The 20,979-nt window shown below is 41.3% G+C and overlaps 1 protein-coding gene across 1 annotated transcript; it reads left to right on the top strand.

Annotated features, from left to right (window-relative positions):
* Positions 1-901: 901 nt before the first annotated feature.
* On the top strand, positions 902-11,283 carry TMED7 (transmembrane p24 trafficking protein 7). Its single transcript, XM_067569125.1, has 4 exons — positions 902-1,030; positions 1,192-1,433; positions 5,438-5,683; positions 8,241-11,283. Exons 2-4 carry the CDS (start codon positions 1,239-1,241, stop codon positions 8,475-8,477), a joined length of 678 nt encoding a protein of 225 aa, XP_067425226.1. The 5' UTR covers positions 902-1,030; positions 1,192-1,238; the 3' UTR covers positions 8,478-11,283.
* Positions 11,284-20,979: the final 9,696 nt, after the last annotated feature.

Genomic DNA, 20,979 nt, shown 5'->3' on the forward strand with positions numbered 1-20,979 from the left:
GTGTTGAGACTTTATGGAGACATATAAACTGATAAGGGATTCTTTTAAATACTCAAACTGTGTGACGCATAGCTTTTGCGGAGTATACGTAAAATAGTTCACTGAATCACATCTCCTGTAGTACCTCCGTATGTTACAGCAGCTAGAGAGGATCTGCTGTGTCTGAAGCAGTGGGATGCCTGACCTGTGCCTTTAAGAACCAAGCCCTACGACTCCGGTGCTGAGATGTACCATCCTCCGAGAGGGGAAACAAAAAAGCCCCTCTGCCGTCCCCTTCCCCCCATTTTTGCAAAGAGGGCGGGTAGCTCATCCCCTCAGGATAACTCTGACCCTCTGTGCCCCTCCTTGCGTTGGGGTTTTGCCCTCTGCCACTGGTTAGCAGCACCTTACCCTGCGCTAAACCCCGGCCCCCATCCCCTCCATCCCTCATTTTGCCCTTCTGCCTCCAGCTGCTTGACCCCCCCCCCGCCCCCCGGCCAGTAACATTCCACCCACTTCCCATCCCCCCTCCCATTTGCTCCCTTTTAGCCCCTCTAAAGGGCAGGCGGCAGCACCTGCCTCCAAGGAAGGGCAGAGTGAGGGCAGCAGCTTCATCGGGTGTTACTGAGCATGCCCAGTGGCTATGAGCAGAGCCGGTCCTTACAACCGAGGTAGCACGTTCGGACAGGGACAGGGGAGCGGTTTCTGGCGCTGCAGCAGCCCCACCCCCATCGCTGCGGCTGCGACGATCGTCGCGCTCCCTGCTGCCGCCCCGCCCCGCCCCTTTGTCCTTTTCCTCCCACCCAGCTAGTCCTGCCCGCCCCCGGCCCCGCCCCCTATTAGTGCCCGCCCCCTCATCGCCGAACACCACGTCGACAAAAGAATGAGGGGAGGGGAAAGGGCTAAACCGGAAGTACTTCCAGATCGAAGGGGGCGCGACCTGCTTTAGTGCGTAGCCACTTCCGGGGCCCAGTGCGTTGGCTGTCGTTCGCTCTTTTGGCCACGCCGCAGATACTGTCTGGCCGCCGCCGCCTACATCCGGCCCCTCGTAGTGAGTCTCGCGCCCGCTTCTCCCGCCTTCCGTGCCGTACTCTGGTCCCGGGCTGCGCGCTAGGCCGGCTCGCTGCGGCCGCCGTTGCTTCTCCCCTCCCCCCGCCCCTCGAGAGCCGCTCCCGGACCTGCCCCGACTCATTATCCCCCTTTGTCCCCTAGCTCCCGCCGCCGGCTGCACTGCTGAGACCCCCTCCCCCACTGGGGAGATGCTGCTGCGCGGCTTGCTGGGCCCTGGTGCCGCGGCCTGGTCCGCGATCTTGGGGCTGTGGGGGCCGCTGCTGCTGCTGTGCCTGGGGGGCGCCGTGCGGGCCTCCGAGATCACGTTCGAGCTGCCCGACAACGCCAAGCAGTGCTTCTACGAGGAGATCACGCAGGGCACCAAGTGCACCCTGGAGTTTCAGGTAATAATAACCCTTCCCAGCGACACCCGCCCGAGCTTGCCAGGGGCTCCCCTGGGCATCGCAGCGCCAAGCCGTGCTTCGATGGGGGATTGTGCGGCGTGCCAGATACACAGCTCCTCACACACCCCTCCCATCCATAGTCAGACACCTGGCTTGGGTCGAGCCCGTGTCTTGTCGGAGGCCTGAGGCACCCGTACGTACACCTCACCAAGCAGAGCTATTCCCAGCTTTACAGTGTCAAGTAGTATTTCCCTGAGCAGATTGCAGAGGGGATCCGGTGCCCCCTGGCGTTTTGGGTAACTGTTCTGCTTCCTCTAGACAGTTAGAGACACAAAAGTGCCACCCCATACACTCTCACCTGCCTAGCTCCACTTAATAATTCTAGCTTTGTAATAACTAATGCTCTTATAAAGTGATCTTGTAGGGCACCAAGTGCAGTTTACAATGCCAGGTTACACCGTCCTTAAAACAGCTTCATACAGTCCTATTTGCTCCACTCACACAACCAGCCAGCTAATATCCTATTTCCATGCAAAGCCAGCTGTTCAACTGGATTAACCCACACCACTCTTTGTCACACACCTGTTGGGCTCACTTTCCCTCCTGTCTCTTTCACTGTGGTTATCTGGTTTGCAGCATGATTGATATTTTTAACACTGGTGAAATAAATGTGCTTTGCCATATCAGTGGAGGCTGTCCCTGAATTTCATTGTGATTCTGAGTCAAAATTCTACTTCAATATTAGGTTTTGGGTGACTAAATATTAATCACTTGTGATCCTGGCACATTATTGCCCAATAACACACACGCACGGATATGCAATTTTATGTGGGAGGCAAAGATGTAAAAATGTTATGCTCTTGATCTACGGTGAAAATATAAGATAGTTGTAAACTTTTTGGAAAACTTCCCAAAATGGATCCATTGCATGTTTTATATTGTGTGTATATGGGAAACTAGAATCAACCTTGTAAACTGTCACTTTGCCAAAATGATGTTGCTATAACAAGATATTCCTTGAGCCTCTTAGAGAGTGTACTGCTTTTGAGCCTTATTCATTTCATTATTGAGACTGTTTGCCAGCCCAATAAAAGTGAATCACTGTTAACTATACAACATTTCACTTGTGAAAGGCACTTTCTTGTTTTATATTGTGTTTTGAGACTTGGAGGAGGAGGTATATTGTGGAATTAGATTGCTATAGATAAAATACTTGACATTGGAAGAACTGTGTTTTTATTATTAAATGTCAGTAAACATGTATTTCACTGTACATGTACAAACTGATAAAATATTTCCATCGATGATAATAGAAATTACAGATGGGCAAAAGTAAGAAAAATGTTGCTTAAGAACTAGAGTCTCACCTTAATGTGTATAAAACATGTTGTAATGAATGCTGCATAAAGCACGTATTTACAACTAACAGCCAGCTCTGGTGTCACAGAGTTGAAGTTGCACATGATTATGCAGCATTCATAAAGCTTTAACTTTTTAAATCTCTGTGTCTACTGTCATTAAATAATTATCATCTGCTCTCCACATAATTTTCCACAACTCTGAAAGTTTAAATCAATAAAAATTTTTAAAAACTGCTTAAAAATAAACATTGATGTTATCCATCAAAATTATATATATATATATATATGTGTATGTGTATGTGTATGTGTATGTGTATGTGTATATATATGTGTATATGTATATGTGTATATGTATATGTATATATATATATAAAAAAGTGAATTCTGAGAAGCCTAAATAGACTACATCAAAAATAAATAGGAATCAACGCAATTGTTTTTCAGTGTTTAACATGTGCCCATGCTTTCTGGACGAATTGTGCATCCTGCCCCAAATGTCTTTCAGCTTATTCTGCACCCATAGAAAAATGGGTATGTACACACTGACAGCAGCAAATTCACTGCCGTCAGATCAATCTATCCGGATTGATTGAGCAGCAGTGAAGACCCACTCGATCGATCCAGAAGTCGATTCAATTAAATAATCTCCTCAAAAGGCGTAGTGCTGCGTCGATGGGAATTCATTTCCTGTCAGCGCAGTGGAGACGGTGCGCTAAAGGGAAATTAGGAAGTTGACGGGAGTTACATAAGCTACTCTGTGTAGTTTGTGTAACTACTGTAGACTACCGCCAAATTTCCCAGTAAGTGTGTACTAAACCAATGATTCCAGTGATCTGTTTCTATCAGTTTTGTCTTTCAAATCTAGCATTAAAATAACTTCTAATTATCTGATACTTAGGCAAATTAGTTGTAGCTCTTTGATACTAATTGAAATTCCAACTTGTAGTTAAAAATTGCTGATATAATGTGCAATTTCTGAGGCTACCTGCATCTACAGAAACTAAAAGATTTCTTTGAATAGACACCCAAATATTTCAGTCATCAAGAACTTAAAATATAACTTCTATATTTTGTTCAGAAAAATTTTCCACAAAACCTGGGCTTCCTCCTCCTGATATCTGAGCTTTTTTAATTTGTATGGGTAGAAGTCTGTCCTAAAATATTTATCTTTAAGTTATGTTTAAATGTAATATCTTTGGGACAAACCTTTCAAACTGATGCACCCATTTGTATGTGAATTATGGAAGTTGGAGCTAAGCCCTGTAGGGTCTAATCTGTCATCTGCAGGATTGTTGTTTTCTAGTGCTTTGTCCATCTATTTTAAAATTTAAGTGATGTTTCTATCTCTCCAATGGCAGGCTTTTAAGCAATCTGTTATAGACGTTGCCAGTCAGATGAGTTTGTTTTTCTTCCACCAGAGTGGAAGAGGCACTCAAATGTTTGTATTAAAAGGGGGGGAAATACTGGCTCACATTTAAATTTGTGTCTCATTGTTTATCCAGATAGACATCAGTGGTTTGGTTTCTAAATTCGTCAAAGGCTTTCTTTTACATTGTATAAAGGGATTGTCAGTATTTATTTCAGGTGCTGTGAAAATATTTTGTTTTATATATTTTTACTTTGAGTTGGATTCAGTCATCTGAGATTTTGGGACACTTATAAACTTTGGCTAACTGCATTCAGTATTGGGAGAAGACACAAGCTCTGCTCGAGGGAGGCAACAGAATTCATACGTGTGCAGCAAAATCCCCTAAATGCAACTGCAACAAAGTTTTCTATGTAAAATTGTGCTGAAGTAAACCCTATCTGACTTAAGGTTCCACTGAAATTAAAAATTAGGTTTACTACGAGGACTCTGTGTATCTAAAACCTATAGAGAATTCTTAAATGCATAGTGTCTGTATCTAGGTTTATTTAAACCTACTTTGCTTTTGTCTCTCACTTCCAAAATTATGCTGGCAAAGATTTGTAAAAACAAGGGGCCAGATCCCAGTCCCCATTCTACCTGGCTTATGCCACTCTGGCGGCACAAAGTAGGAAAGAAACGCAACACCCTTCCAGCTACATTGGAAGCAGGTGTATCTGGGACATGATTGCATCCTAGCAATTCCAACTTTCTGGAACAGCTCCATCCTGTTTAGCTCTGTATTGGTTTGTCTGGACTTGGAGGGGCCTAAAATATAGTAAATCGTACTGTTCTAACACAGTATAACTTAATTTTATTGTCTTTGTCAGGTTTTTGTACTGTACCCATCACTGAAGTGTCTGAGAACCTTAAGTAAAATAATTTAATTGAAACAAAACTCTCATGTATTTATATAAATTAATGTTTGAGAAAAACATAGCTATTTCTACAACTTAATGGATGTTCAGTATTTTATTCTGGGTTATTTTTGTTCTGTTAGTATGTAAACCCAGTTCAGTGCTGTAGGCCAATATAAATGGGTACTTTTGAATTGAACAACTTCACTGGTGAACTCTGTTTATTACAGCTCCCTGTATATTCTCTATGCTTGGTTTGGTGGAGTAGTTATAAAACCAAATATGTCAGATCGAATGATCTGTAGCGGTACTTTGTAAAGTATAGTACTGAGAATAATTTTCTACTCTGTTAAAATGCCAGTAATCTCTCATGCTCCACAGGTGATCACTGGAGGGCATTATGATGTTGATTGTCGGCTGGAAGATCCTGAAGGCATTGTGTTGTACAAAGAGATGAAAAAACAATATGATAGCTTTACCTTCACTGCATCTAGGAATGGAACATACAAATTCTGCTTCAGCAATGAATTTTCTACTTTCACACACAAAACTGTGTACTTCGACTTCCAGGTTGGAGAAGATCCACCTCTGTTTCCTAGTGAGAACAGAGTCACTGCACTTACCCAGGTAAAGGGCTGCTTTAAAGTGATTTGAAAGCCAAACAAAAGGTAGAGCAGATGGATTTTCAAAGGAGCCTAAGGGAGTTAGGTTCCTATATCCCATTGAAAGTCAGTGAGACTAGGCATCTAACTTCCTCAGGCTTCTTTGAAAATCCCAGCCTGAGTTAACTAGGAAGCTCTATTAAATCAAAGACTTAACATTAACAATTAACTTTTCTCTGCTTAAAGTTTGGATGTAAAACTGAGCTTGTGCAAATTGGAGTAGCAGTCATTCATCATGGAAGTAGAACTAATATTTAGGGATTTATATTCCAGTTAGCAAAGAGCAAAGTCTCTAAAAACAGACATTGTTTAAGGAAATGATTAGGATGAGAAGATGTTAGAGGAACACTACTTTGCAAGGACAGGAAGGAATTCAACAGCAGACATAGTTCTGGAAGGACGTGGCAGATAGGCAAGGAATGGCAAGGAAGCCTCTTCCATTATTTTTGTGCCTCTTTCTTATAGGCTGTAGGTCAAAGTAGAGTTTAATTGGCCCTAGTGTCTCATTGTATTTTGTACAATCTACTGTTTTGGCAACAGTGAGTGCATCTGTCTGTAGCCACAAGAGGTCCCAGTCTCAGGATGATTTGTGCACATGAATGGGATTGCTAGAAAGAAATGATGTGTGGATGAATAAAATGCACTTGAAAGGTTACAGAGGAAATATATCTAAATTCCCAATATTTTAGTAATAGCAACTTATCATTTTCCATCATGGTAGAATATTGAGATTTATAATAAAAGCTAATCTGTTTTTCCTCTGATACTAAATGTTTAACTAAAAACAGCTACATATGATGAAACTAATAATTCTCTGAATTGTTTATATCACAGACATATATTTTCTTAAGGGAGCTGCATTTTAGTGGTGTGACTTACACTCGTATTTGAAAGTTGAAGTGTTGGTGCTTAGAGCTTTTCAGATGATTTATTTCTAAATTCTACCTTTCTGCAGAAACATCAAGTGAAGTAAAAATAGGCTTTTACATTTCAGGACTTAATAAGATAATTAGTATATTTAGGTTAGAAATCTGTCCAGCAAGTCAAAATTATGAGAAGCAAAGAAAAGCCTAGCAAAACAAACTGAAAATAAAACCTGTTTCACATCTAGTTAGCTAGTGATGTTAGATGTTTGATTTTTATTTATGTATGGTAGGGTAAAAATCACTGCTATCCCTCAAAAAGGCTTCAACTGTGTGAAATTTTATTCTTAAACCTTAGCACTTATTTCTGTTTTTGTTTTTTCATGTATTTCTGTGCGCTTCACTTTGCTTCTCCTAAACCCAAACCCATTTAAATGTGTTCAGTATATTACTTCTGCAGATTCCCACAGATACCTTATGTGCTGCCAAAACAGCTATTTAGGTGAACGTGCTCACCGTTCCACTTTGGAACCAAGGATATAAACACCATCTCCCAGCTGTCTTTTTACTGGCTTGAGTGGACCCAAAGATCTCACCCTTTCACTGCGTTTCACAGTTATTTGCTGTTGGCAAATGAATGTAGGGACTTGAGAACTACTCAGTTCAATTCCAGGTTTTATATGGGAGTTTGCTCTAGTAATTAAAGACCTGTTTGTTTCTCTGTCCCCCTTCTGCTGCTATCTACCCTACCCCATTCTGATTCCTGTCCCCCACCCTTCCTCTCCCCCCCCCCCCCCCAATTCTCTGGCTCCTGCAACTCCCTCTCCTCCTGACACATCCCATGCTATTGTAGCTCTCTTTCTCTCCTCATCCCCCTGTGCATTCCAGTGTGGTTCCTTTCTCCATGCCACCTGGGCATCAGCAGCATGAGCATTAAGAGCACAGGAGAGAGTTTTCCTGGTCGTCTTGTCCTGCACCATAGTGTCCCTTTGCTGCCAAAAGGAGCGACTGCAGGAGAGGTCCTGTTCAGTGCAGACAGACTCATCAGAGAATTTAGGGGTCAAACTTTAACTGAGCAGGTCTAAATTGCAACTTTTATAAGACTTAGCGCCTGGCCAACATGGACAGATTTTCACAGGAATGGCAAAAGGCATATCCCTGACACCCAGGTAGCTCCTGTCACATTTTAAGTCATTGCTTCAAAGGCTCTAGGGTTTCTCAACAAACCACTGAAAGAAGTTTTTAAACAGGGCAAAACAAAGTATGTTTCCCTAATCTTGTTCTCTGGAATGGCTGAACCATTTTAGCTGAAGCAAAACAAAAAGAACAACAATAAAAACCCTGAGACAGACACTTGGCATAGAACTTTTCAGCCTGAACAGTTAGTTTGGTCAAGTAATAAGCAACTGAAAATGGAGCCATATAATGGAAAATGTCAGGCATCTTTAATGATATGTTTATGTGGTTGAGGGGAAAAATATTTAGTATGTTGGTGGATGTGGGTTAGATGTGACAGAGCTTAAAAGCATGATAGTTGAAAGACTAAACATATTCGCATCTAAAATTAGAGAAGTCCTGGCTATATAATACTCAAATACAGCACAAAAAGATAGAATTCTTCCAGTATTTTTCTAATTCAGAAATATTTTTTTTGTCTAGATGGAGTCTGCTTGTGTTTCAATTCATGAAGCTTTGAAGTCTGTTATCGATTATCAGACTCACTTCCGCTTGAGAGAAGCACAAGGTCGCAGCAGAGCAGAGGATCTAAACACAAGAGTAGCCTATTGGTCAGTAGGGGAAGCCATCATTCTTCTAGTAGTTAGTATTGGGCAGGTATTTCTCCTCAAAAGCTTCTTCTCAGATAAAAGAACCACCACAACCCGTGTTGGATCATAACCAGTGAAATGATGCTTCAGATCCACTGTACACTGTCCATCTGTAAACTTGCTGTTCTCCAGTTAATTGTAGATACAAAAGAACTAAAGATGGGCAACATTTTAATACCTTTTTACCCCTTCCAAAAAATCACAAAACGTAGTCCAAGTTGTGAAAGGGACACCTTTTTATTTGAAATATTTGGAAAAGTTGAGAACTTACTATTTCTTTATGTTAAGCATCGAGCAGTGATCTTTTTTTCCTTTATTTGTATTCACTGATTAATCTGTGGTATGCTTTGAAACCCCCAAAAAAGATGATATGGAAGACAGTACATATGAAAAATTGATGTTATTTTAGCTTTTCAGGCTGAAGGTGTTGGATTAAAAACAAAAGCAAAAGTGATGAACTGTAGTCACAAAGCATTGAACTGCATTGTTTTGATTTGCTGTAAAAATCCAATCCATGTGTCTTTCTTTGCTTATTTGTAAAACTGTTGCAAGTTAACACTACATCATGGCACAAATACTGTTCTGCTACAGAATGGTAAGTCTCCACCTTTCACACTTGCTAAGTTTTATATTTAAACAAGTTTGTTTAAAAAAGACAGACATTCTTCCTATATTAAAATACAATGAATTTCCTGTTTTACAATATTTGTTTTATTGAACAAATTGTAAACTGAGACTACTCAGGAAACCAATTTTCTATAGTCTATTAAAAATCAAAATTTCGAAGGCTTTTTATTTTTTTAAAAATGCAATAAGATAGGGAGAATCCTGTAACTTTGTCACTGAAGTTGTGCAGTCTCTGTAGTCATGTATGCTGCTGTGGCTCTTCAAAATTAGGACAACAGAGGCATACTGGCTTGTTAAGCAACACAGCACTGACACTGGACATAGTTGTATGACATCTGTGTGAGGCACATACAAAGCTTTTTATTAAATCATTATTGAATCCAGTTTGTTGTTCATACATTGCACCTCCATGGCTGTGATGCACTGATACGTTGTTGCCTTGTGTATCTAACTGCCTCTTCTGATTTGCTAGTGGTCATGCAACGTTTAAAAAGTTTCAAAGTGTCTTTTTTGGTAGGTTTGTAAGTCTACATTGTTATCATTGCTCATGTCTGTAATGCCTACTCTGTAAACTCTTGTTTTAGTGGGATGTGGAAGTTGGCAAACATATGTACATAAATTGTTTGAACTGAGGTATTCAAAATTAGATTAAAAACTAGTACGGACTAGTCTGGAAGGACTAAGGGAATCTTACCAATTCTCAAGTGCACAGGAGAAACTACAACTAACCTAAAACACAAGAAAATGTAGGGTTTTTCCCTGATTTTCCTATTAATTCAAAAGAGGTTGCTTTATCTTAAACTGTTAAGCTAGCACACAGTAAAAGGACTATAATTCTGATTTGTTTCCAGTGTTGATCATACAGTTCCAGCTCTAGAAAAACTGTAAAATGTACATATATAAATGTCATACTTGGACACATGGCAAAAACTCAGGTCCATCAACTTAAAACAATTTAAAATGCAGTGATTGTAGTAAAAGGAGGTACTAGAATTATTCTTACTGAGAGTAGATCAATGTAGTCTGGGACATCCAAGAAAAAAATGAGCTAATTCCTATTGTAGGGGTCACTGAGATTGGTAGGTGAAAAACAGCAGCTTTGTTAGTTTCAGGAATCTATTTGATATCCTCATACTTATTATTGAATATTTTTAAAGCACTATAACCCCCTTTATTTGCAGAGGGGTTAAAAACAATGCCAGTGCTGATTACAACTTTGCAAAAATAAACTAGTGCACAGACTCTTCTCCTGAATGCCACAAGCCTGTGGCTGCATGTGATACTCTTTCTTGATTGTGCCTGGCTGCTTTATTCTTGTGTGTGGCAGCAATCTGATCTGCAGGATTCTTATAAACTTAATTACACGCAATAAAGCAGATGGGGACAATTAGTGCAAGTGTTGAACGATTGCTATTACAACAATTTGATGAAAATGTGATCTAATTTTGGCAGTGTCTCGTAATCTTCTGAAGCTTGAACTATCACTTGTAAGTAGATCAGTTAATGAGTAGCTTTAATTGCAATGAAAACAAAGTTTTTCTAAATCAGTTGTTTCCTGTTACTGTCAAAATTGGTAAATGGTGTAGGCCAAATATTGGTTTATACCATCACAGATAGAGATACATACATACTTAGTTTCTTTCATGTCTTTTTATTTTTTCCTAATGTTTGACTGTATAAAGTGGAACTGCTTAGTTCAATATACCTCCCATTGCAGATGTCTTTGTGAAATTGACTGTTAAATTGAAGTTGGGTATTCAAACCAATCCTCCTGTATCTTGCTGCATACTATGCAGCAGTAGTTTTTAAAAAAAGCCATTATTTTTCTGTTCTAAAAACATGGCACAAAAACACATGTTTAAACATAGCTGTATATATTTTTTAGAATAAGTGATTGATTAAAAATAATAGGATATAATAGACACATGGTAACAAATCAGATTGGTTGAAAAAACATTTTAAGGTGTGTGACAGTTCAAGCTGCATCTTTTTATATTAAGGACATTGTTCAAATAAGAGGTGTATGGTACACAACTAAGTCACCCACTGTTAGATAAAGTACAACTTTATCTATTATATACCACAAAAGACAGCTTTTTGACTATTCTTTGGATGTTTATGTTTACGGAACCTCTTCTTCTGGCTGAAATGTCAGTTCCTGTTTTAGTTTGAAAACATTTGTTAGTTTGAATAAAACAAAAGGCAGACCCTGTGAATACTGTATGGGAAAATAAAAATTAATATATGAACATGGTCTGAATGGATTTTTATTTTGAGACTGGATGGGGAAAGAGCTGTCTTGGAATAAAATAAGTGGGATTGAGCCAATTAACCTATATTTTAGAATAAGTATTTTAAAAAATTATGTATCCATTCATTAGCTTATTAGATGCCAATTGATTGCTTATTATCCACATTTCTTTAAACTTGAGATTGAATTACTTCAAGGCACTCCATCTGAGGCTACACTTTAAGGCGATTTAGAAACTTGAACTAGTGCAGTGTGGTTGCCTGCTTCTTAAGCCGTGCATCGTAGTGTACTGCACCAGTGCTTCATGATATGTGCCTGTTGAATTGAGTGGAGTTTAAGGTGTAGTTTTGGCTTCTGAAGAGACTACCTTTTTGGGATACTGCCACAAGTCTGAGGTTGTTACAGAATGGTAGAGTTCTCTAAATGTAATTACATAGACTATTTGAACTATACAACTGTACATGTCAAATGGGTCTGGGGGTTATAGTGGTTCACAAATTGAATGAGAACAATGTTTGATGCTGTTACAAAAAGGACAAATGTAATTCTGGGAAGCATTATTCGGAGTGTCGTGTATAAGACATGGGAGGTAATTGTTCTGTTGTGCTTGGCACTGGTGAAACCTCAGCTGCAGTACTGTGTCCAGCTTTGGGCACCACACTTTAAGGAAGTGGACAAATCGGACAGAGGTCCAGAAGACAGCAACAAAAATTTAAAGGGTTAGAAAATGATCCATGGGGAAAGGTTGAAAGAACTAGGCATGTTTAGTCTAGGGAAGAGAAGACTGAGGGGGACAACAGTCTTAAAATATAAAAGGTTGCCATCCTCTTTATAACAATCAGTTGCTCTTCATCTTCCCCAAGAGTAAAAACAAGAAGTAATGGGCTTAGTTTGCAGCAAGGGGGAGATTGAGGTTTGATATTTTAAAAATAAATTAACTATAAGGATACTTAAGCACTGGAACAGGTTATCTAGGGAGATTGTCAATCACTGGCAGTAGTGGTTTTTAAGAACTAATTAGACAAACATCAGTCGGGGGGGGTCTAGGTATACTTAATCCTGTCTCAGCGGAGCCATGGGGCCAGGAAGGACTAGATGATTTTTCCCTTCCAGCCCTACATATTTATGATTCTAAGTGCCTATGGCTGGAGGATAAGAATTCTTACAAATTTGCTTTTCTTAAACAGTACTTGGAGTTCTGATTATATCAAATTGCTTCTGAGAAGAGTAACTGACGAGGTAAATACTAGTAAATTAAGCAAATCAAAAATACTTTGAAAACTATTCTATTCAGCGTTTTATGTTACCAATCTTCTTGTACGTGGGCACCTTCCAGACTGAGTTTCAAAATAAATAAATAAATTGACTTTCCATTTCTTCCTCTTCCCCATCTATATAGTATCCTTTATTGGTTTTTATACTGCGCTCATCACAACCATATCCCTTTAGGAGTTTGTTACATATTTTCGTCCAGCAAGTAATTAGTTGAAATGCTTTTAGAGAAAAGCAAGATTAAAGAGGTGGTTTGTGGTCATTTTTTGTTCATGGACTGAATTCTGCAGACTCAAGCTAAGAAAGTTGTTTCCTGTATACATGACTGTTGCCCTTGAGATATAGGACCAATGGAATCATCTAACGCAGCGGTTCTCAACCTTTTTTTTCCCCCCCAAGTACCACTCAGGTCAGGTACAGTCAGGTCAAGTACCACTCGGGGAAAAAAATGGGGGGGACTTTCAGCGGCGGTGGGGTTTCGCAGCGGCGGCAGGATTACATGGGGGGAACAATGCCCTCCGCCGAAACCCTGTTGCCGTTTGCCCCTTTTTGGCAGCAGGGTTTCGCGGGGGTGGGTGGGGAGGACTTTCAGTGGCGGTGGGGTTTCGTGGCAGCGGGGGGAGGATTTTCAGCGGCGCGGTACGTCTCGCGTACCACCCAGCCTTCTTCGAAGTACCACTGGTGGTATGCATACCACCGGTTGAGAACCGCTGATCTAACGAGAGGTTGATGGTAGGGTGACCTACCCCATTGGTCCCCATCGGTTGAGGTTATTGAAGGACTGAGACATTAAACTTAACCTGATGTTTAAGGCCCTACCAATTTCATGGCCATGAAAAACATGTCACAGACTATGAAATTGGTCCTTCCCCATGAAATCTGATTCCCTGTGCTGCTGGGAAGCACCTCACCTGGGAGCCCCTATCTGCTAGTCCTGGCTGGGCTGGGATGCTCCCAGAAGCACAGAGATTGGACCCACCTCTGGTATTTCTCCCTGCTGCAGGAAACTTTGGGATTGGGCAGCAGCCCTGAAGGTTCCTGCAGCTGGAAGAGGCTTCCGATTTCCCCTATGAGCTGGGAACACCCCAGCCGGGGGCCCCTAGCTGCTAGTTCCAGCCAGGCTGGGGTACTCTCAGCAGCATGGGGGAAATCTGCTGAATTCCTTTTCTGAAGATGTTTCATCTGGAGAAGGGCATCCTATTTTTTTCTTGACTCACTTTCACCAGCTGGAGGGGCTGATTCACATATGGTTGCTCACATTTTCTTCAGTATAGAATTTCTGTTGTGTAAAATGCCTGCGCTCTAGGACCAAAGGTCATAATTTTGGGATTACATGCCACCTTATTCCAGGCATCATGAGAAATCAAAGAAAAAGGGGCAGGAATCAGCTTATTTTCATTTCAAATAACTCCCAGTATTCTGAAGAAATCAGATTTTTGAGAACTCACTTTAATTTATCAAAAAAGGTCTTTTCAGCCTCTCAGTTTTCCCTCCTCTGCTCCCAAATCAATTCTTTGTAATTCACTTTTCTCTTTCTCAGAGATAAGTATCCTTATCGCTCAAAAAAAAACAACCCCTCTTATCTAAAAGCTGGAGATGATACTTAAACTCATTTCTCCTTACAGGAGAATAAATAATAAAATGGCATTGGCCATTTTAAGATGTAGTAAAAAGCACTACATAAACTTCTTACTAATAACTTTTGAAATGTAACTTTTAATAGTTGGGAATGTCTATAATCTTGCTTTTATTAAAGGTACTGGAGACTGTTTTTTGGGTCATCATGGCACTTTACTTCTCTCTTACTTCCAAGAGTAACCTTCCTTTTCTGTCTTATAGTATTCTTCACAGTGTAACCTGAACATAAGAATAGCTATACTGGATCAGACCAGTGGTTCATCTATCCTGTCTTTCAATAGTGGCTGGTGCCAGATGCTTCAGAGGGAGTGAGCAGAATAGGACAATTTGTCAAATGATCCATCCCATCATCTAGTCCTAGCATCTGACAGTCAGAGGTTTAGGCACACTCAGAGCATGCGATTGCATCCCTGACCATCTTGGCCAATAGCCATTGATGGATCTATCCTCCATGAACTTGTCTAATTCTTTTTTCGAAACCAGTTATTATACCTCTTGGCCTCCACAACATACCCTGGTAATGAGTTCCATGGACTGACTGGGTTGTGGGACGAAGTACTTTCTTCTGTTTGTTTTAAAACCTGCTGTCTATTAATTTCATGGGTGACCCCTGGTTCGTGTGTTATGAGAAGGGGTAAGTAACACTTTCTTATTCCCTTTCTCTATACCATTCATGATTTTATAGATCTCTGATACATCCCCCTTTAATTGTCTCTCTTCCAAGTATAACAGTCCCAGTCTTTTTAATCTCTCCTCACATGGAAGCTGTTCCGTTGTTGCCCTTCTCCATACTATTTCCAGTTCTAGTATATTTTTTTTGAGTTGGGGTGACCAGAACTGCATGCAATATTCAAGGTGTGAGCACACCATGGATGTATATACTGGCATGATATTTTTCTGTTTTGTTATCTATCCCTTTCCTAATGGTTTCTACCATTCTGTTATCTGCACAACATGCAGCAGAAGTAAAAAAAGCTGTTTTCAGAGAACTATCCACAAATACTCCCACAATCGTCCTTGAGTGGTTTCAGCTCATTTAGATCCCGCCATTATGTATGTATAGTTGGGATTATGTTTTCCAATGTGCATTACTTTGCATTTATCAACACTAAATTTCATTTGCCATTTTGTTGCCCATTCACTCAGTTTTGTGGGATTCCTTTATAATCCTTTGCAGTCTGCTTTGGACTTCATCATCTTGAGTAATTTTGTATCATCTGGAAGCTTTGCCACCTCACTGTTTACCCCTTTTTCAAGATCGTTTATGAAGATGTTGAAAAGCACTGATCCCAGTACAGATCCCTGGGGGACATTTCTATTTATCTCTCTCCATTCTGAAAACTGACCATTTATTCCTACCCTTTGTTTCCTGTCTTTTAACCAGTTACTGATCCATGAGAAGACCTTCCTCCTTATCGCACAACTGCTTACTGCTTCAGAGCCTTCGGTGAGGGATCTTGTCAAGGGCTTTCTGAAAGTCCAAGCACATTGTATCAGCTAGATCAACCTTGTCCAAATAGTTGTTGACCCACTCACTGAATTCTAATAGATCAGGAAGGCATGATTTCCCTTTACAAATCTGTATTGACTCTTCCCCAACAAATCATATTAATCTGTGTCTGATAATTCTGTTCTTTACTGCAGTTTCAACAAATTTGTCTGGTACTGAAGCTAAGGTTACTGGCCTGTAATTGCTGGAGCAACTTTGGAGCTTTTTAAAAAAATGGACATCTCATTGGCTATCTCCCAGTCATCTGGTACAGAAGCAGATTTAAGGGATAGGTTACATATCAGGGCTAGTAGTTTTGCAATTTCACATCTGAGTTCCTTCAAAATTCTTGGGTGGATACCATCTAGTCCTGATAAATTAAACAGTAATAAGTCATCAGTTTGTTCCAAACCTCATCCAGTCACACCTCGGTCTGGGACAGTTCCTCAGATTTGTCCCCTAAAAAGAATGGCTCAGGTGTGACAATCTCCCTCACCCATCTGCAGTGAAGACCAATGCAAATAATTCATTTTTAGCTTCTCCCCAGTGGTCTTGTCTTCCTTGAGTGCTCTTTTAGCGCCTTGATCGTTCAGTGAGGCCCCACTGATTGTTTGACAGGCTTTCTGATCCTGATATACTTTAAAAAAAAGATTGCTATTAGTTTTTGTGTCTTTTGCTAGTGGCTCTTCAAATTCTTTTTTTGGCCTGCCTATACTTTTACACTTGATTTGCCAGAGTTTTTCTTTCTATTTTCCTCAGCAAGCTTTGACTTCCAATTTTTAACAGATGCTTTTTTGTCTCCAACAGCTTCTTTTATTCTGTCATTTAGCCACTGTGGTATTTTTTGGTCCTGTTACAGTCTTGTAAAAAAATTTATTTATACATATAGTTTGAGCCTCCATTATGGTGTTTTTAAAAAGTTTCCATGCAGCCATTTCATTCTGTGAATTTTCCTTTTAATTTCCGTTTCACTAGCTTTCACATTTTTGTATAGTTCCCCTTTTTGAAATTAAATGCTACTGTGGTGGGTTTCTTTGGTATTTTTCCCTCTCCAAGGATGTTATATTTAATTACATTATGGTTGCTGTGACCAAGTAGTTCAGCTATATTCACCCCTTGAACCAGTTCCCGTGCTCTACTTCAGACTAAATCAAGAATTGCCTCTTCCCATGTGGGTTCAGGGCTAGCTGTTGTAGCTAATTAACACCTGGAGGGAGGCCTCATTTCTTGGAGAACAGAATTAGGGAGGTAAAAGATGATTAGGCTGAAAACAGAGTATTTGTGCTAAATAAGATAAGTAAATAGGTCAGTAGGCTAAAAAGACAATGTCTAAGCTAGCTAAGACAAAAGGGAGAACACCCAGTTCACCATTTCACACAATGGACAGACAAAATAAATTAGCAATGTAGATAAGAGGTAAAAAGTAAGCTGAGCATGGTGAGAGCATGCTGCCCAGGGATTGGTTCCTGCAAAGTAACCATGGTGGTCCAAAAATGTGTGGTGCAATGTGTAGTAAATGCAATGTAATATTTAAATATATATAAAGGAAGAGGTTTGCTGTGTAACTTTGGGTGTCTGGTACATCCCTTACCCACTCCTTATGCTTGAGCCTGCTCAACTCAGCATAGCTTTACTGTATGCCAAATAAAGGAACCTGAGTGACTAAATATGGAGTTGAACTGAGAGGTTTTTTTTGGATCCCAGAGAACTGGATGATGTGTTCTCCCAGAACTGTCCAAGGTGTTCTGGATAAACTGAGTGGAGAAGGTCTCAGAGGGAATCCCAACAGCTGCTCCAAGAAGCAGTCATTCATGGTGTCTAGAAATGTTATCTCTGCATCCCCTCCTGAGGTGACTTGTTCCCAGTCAATATGGGGATAGTTGAAATCCCCATTGGGTTTTCTATTTTAATAGCCTCTCTAATCTCCCTGAGCATTTCACAGTCATCGTCACCATCCTGGGCAGGTGGTCAGGTGTATGTTCCTACTTCTGTACTGTAATTATTCAAGCATGGAATTTCTATCCATAGAGATACCGTGATACAGTTTGATTAAGATTTCTATATTTGTTTCTATGCTTTCTTTCACAAACAGTGCCACTCTTCCTATATATTACCATCACACTGATTACCCTCTTCTCAAGGGAGTCTGAAGGGATGAGGGATCAAAAGATTGCAGGCTAGAGCAGCATTAGGAAGTTCTCAGCCTTGCCTAGCAGGCAACACACTTCAAACAGACCACACTATGATCTTCAAGCAAGCAAGCACACAACAATAATCAAACTAAGATGACAAACACCCCCAGGATTGTGTAGTCACTCCTCCTTCACCCGGAGAACTCTCTTGCAAAATTCCCGTTTGCTAGCTCTCTTGTTGTTTTCTATGATGCAGTTCAGTCAGTCTAGAGGGGCATGGCTTTCCATTTCCCTACAGAATAGTGAGTTAATTTTCTCTTATCTTTTCCCCCCACTGTGTATTTGGTCTTGTATCCTTAGTGTTAGTAAGTAGGATGGCAGTAACCATGGAGGGGATCCATGAAGGGACTTAAGTTTTGCAATATCAAGCATCAGAGTGCCTAACTTTTACACATCCAAAAAAATCACAGGAGTAACACTACAACAAAGCTTGGGTTAGGCAGGGGTTCCTATACAATGAAGGGGGAGACACAGGCACCCTAGAATGCAATACACAAAGCCAACATGCTAGGAGGAGAGCTGCCTAAAGTAGCCAATGAGAGGTGCCGAGGATACAGCTGTCCTAAGCCCTGTCCCTCTCTGAGATAGGTGCCTAGGTCTGCTAGAGAGCTATCAACTGGAAGACCATAGAAATTTGGCCACCCAAATCATGGATGAGGCCCAAAACAAAATGGCTGAGGAGAGTGGGGACAAGGTGGAGCAATTCCCTTATAACTTGGAGCCCAGGGGCTAGGGTGCTCCACAGGATGTGGAAGACCCCTGATTCAAGTCCACCCTCCTCCTAAGGTGAGTAAATGTAAACTTCCTGGGTGTGGCAAAATTTTAGCAGGGGGGAAATGTAAGGGGACTGTTAGCCCTTACTGAAATTTAGTGGGTCTTTTTGCTTGGCATCTCTTGAGGAAGCAGGACCCTGAAATGGACAGGCCCCCCCAGGGCCAGTGGGGAGAGGCCAATGCTTCTGGTCAGCCTGATTGACAGGGCGGACAGGCCAATGAGGGAACCAAGAAGGTGGTTTCTTTATTTTTGTTATTTATTGCTGTTTAATAAATTGTATTTGCTTTCAACTGTATGCAATGGTTCGTGGGTGAGGGAAGCGTTCCGTGCAGAGAGAGTAGTCCCTGCCTTAAGGGACCATGACAAGATTTGGGGTCAAGCCCCGCAGGAATCCTGGGCTCTGCCTTAGGGTTACAAGGACCCCGCTACACAGGAGAGTGGAAGAGGAGCCCTCGAGGTCAGGCAGGCCTCTGGGTAAAGAGAGTGGAAGTAAGGACTCAGATCCTTTTGCTAGCCAATTCCCTAGGGGTAGTGTATGAGCCAGGAAAGTTCCCCACAATAGCAGGACCATTCCCCAGCTTACATAAGGGAGGGCTTCCTCCTCCCCCCACTCCTGGCTGTGTGTGAAACTTGCCTGAGAGGTTCACTCTGGTAGTATGTTCAGAGGTGGCCTACCGGATTGGGCCCCACCACATGCAACTTAAGTGGCTGAATGCCTCTGTTTCCCAGTTTGTGAATCGCTCTGAAGCTTAGCTGGAGATGCTGGACACCGCACGGGAGGCAGTAGTGTGCATGCTCAGGTAAGAGACAGGTGCCCAGCCACCTCAAATGAGGCTGTAGAGTGCATGCCAGAGGCAAAAACATTGGTGCTGAGTGACATTAGGAGCTCCCAGGGTTACGCAGCAGCCAAGCAGGAGTTTTATCACAGTGGTGCCTAAAAATGGAACTTAATGTCTAAATACCTTTTTGGATCCTACTCCATAACAACTGCCATTCCAACTCAGCCAAGAGTTCATTTAGTCCAGTGCTCTCATTTGCTTACACTGGCCAGTAAGGGATGCCTCAGAGGAAAGTGAAAGAATCCCTGAAATGGGAATTTATGCAATAATATGCCATTATGAAGAAAGCTTCTGAATGCCTCCAACAGCTGGCTTATGCCTTGAAGGATGAAGACACAAAGGTGGGTGAGGCAATATCTTTTATTGGACCAACTTCGGTTGGTGAAAACGACAAGCTTCCAACCTACATGAAGCTCTTCTTCAGGTTTTTAGCTTTTCCACATTCTGAGTTTTTTAAAATCTTTAATGTTAACAATGGATGTTCTTATACATATGTATGTTTGATCCACCTCTGAATTCTACTATGCTCTTCCTTAGCTGTTGTGACGCTTGTAACAATGAGTTCTGAAGGCTGTCACATAAAAACATATCTTTCGTTGTATCAGTTTTAGATTGGTTGTCTTTGATTGAATATCATTTTTTTTTAAGAGAAGGTAAATAACAGTGCCCTGTCTATTTTCTCTATACCATTCACTAGTTTGTGGTTTTATTAATCTCAGACTTTTCAATCTCGCCATGTGGAAGTTTTTCCCATGCTTCTAATCATTTTCATTACCTATCCCTGAACCAAAAGAGAGTCTTTTGGTTATCTTGTTGAAGTCCATGGCAAAACTTGGCTTCAGTGGAAACACAATTGGGCTCCAAGCCACGGCTTTATCACAGAGCGGCAGGAATTGCCCCTAGTTATGGTCTCATTGCAATTTCTATTTAAAGCTGGTTGGGTTTTTTTTTCAGCGTTCGGTAAAATATACTCAGGTCATTCATCCCTACTGATTTGTATCTCAACCTAACTCTGTCAGTGTCTACCCTACAATGTTGCTCCGACCAATGTAAGGCTTGGTCTACACTTACCTTTGTGATATGGCGGCAGTCGACAGGAGTTACACAAAGTACGCAAAGAACTTGCGTAACTCCCATCAACTTCTGAGCTTCTCTTCTGTGCGCTGCCTGCACTGCACTGCGCCGATGGGAACCTTGTGCGCTGCACCACTTGCAGGGGTGGATTAATAACATCGACTTCTGGATCGACTGAGTGGGTCTTCACTGACGGCTTAGTCGATCCAGATAAGTCAATCTGAAGGCGGTGACTTTGCCGCCCTCAGTGTAGGCATAGCCTAAGGGCTTGTCTACACTTACCTCTGAAATTCGGCGGCAGTCGACCAGAGTTACGCAAGCTACGCAAAAAACTTGCGTAATGCCTGTCGACTTCTCTGCTTCTGTTCTGTGCGCCATCTTCACTGCACTGCGCCGACAGGAACCCTGTTCCCCTC

This window comes from Emydura macquarii, unplaced genomic scaffold (assembly GCF_026122565.2).
Source record: "Emydura macquarii macquarii isolate MOO-44397 ecotype Brisbane River unplaced genomic scaffold, CSIRO-AGI_Emac_v2 contig_2897, whole genome shotgun sequence".
In the NCBI taxonomy this organism is placed as follows: Eukaryota; Metazoa; Chordata; order Testudines; family Chelidae; genus Emydura; species Emydura macquarii.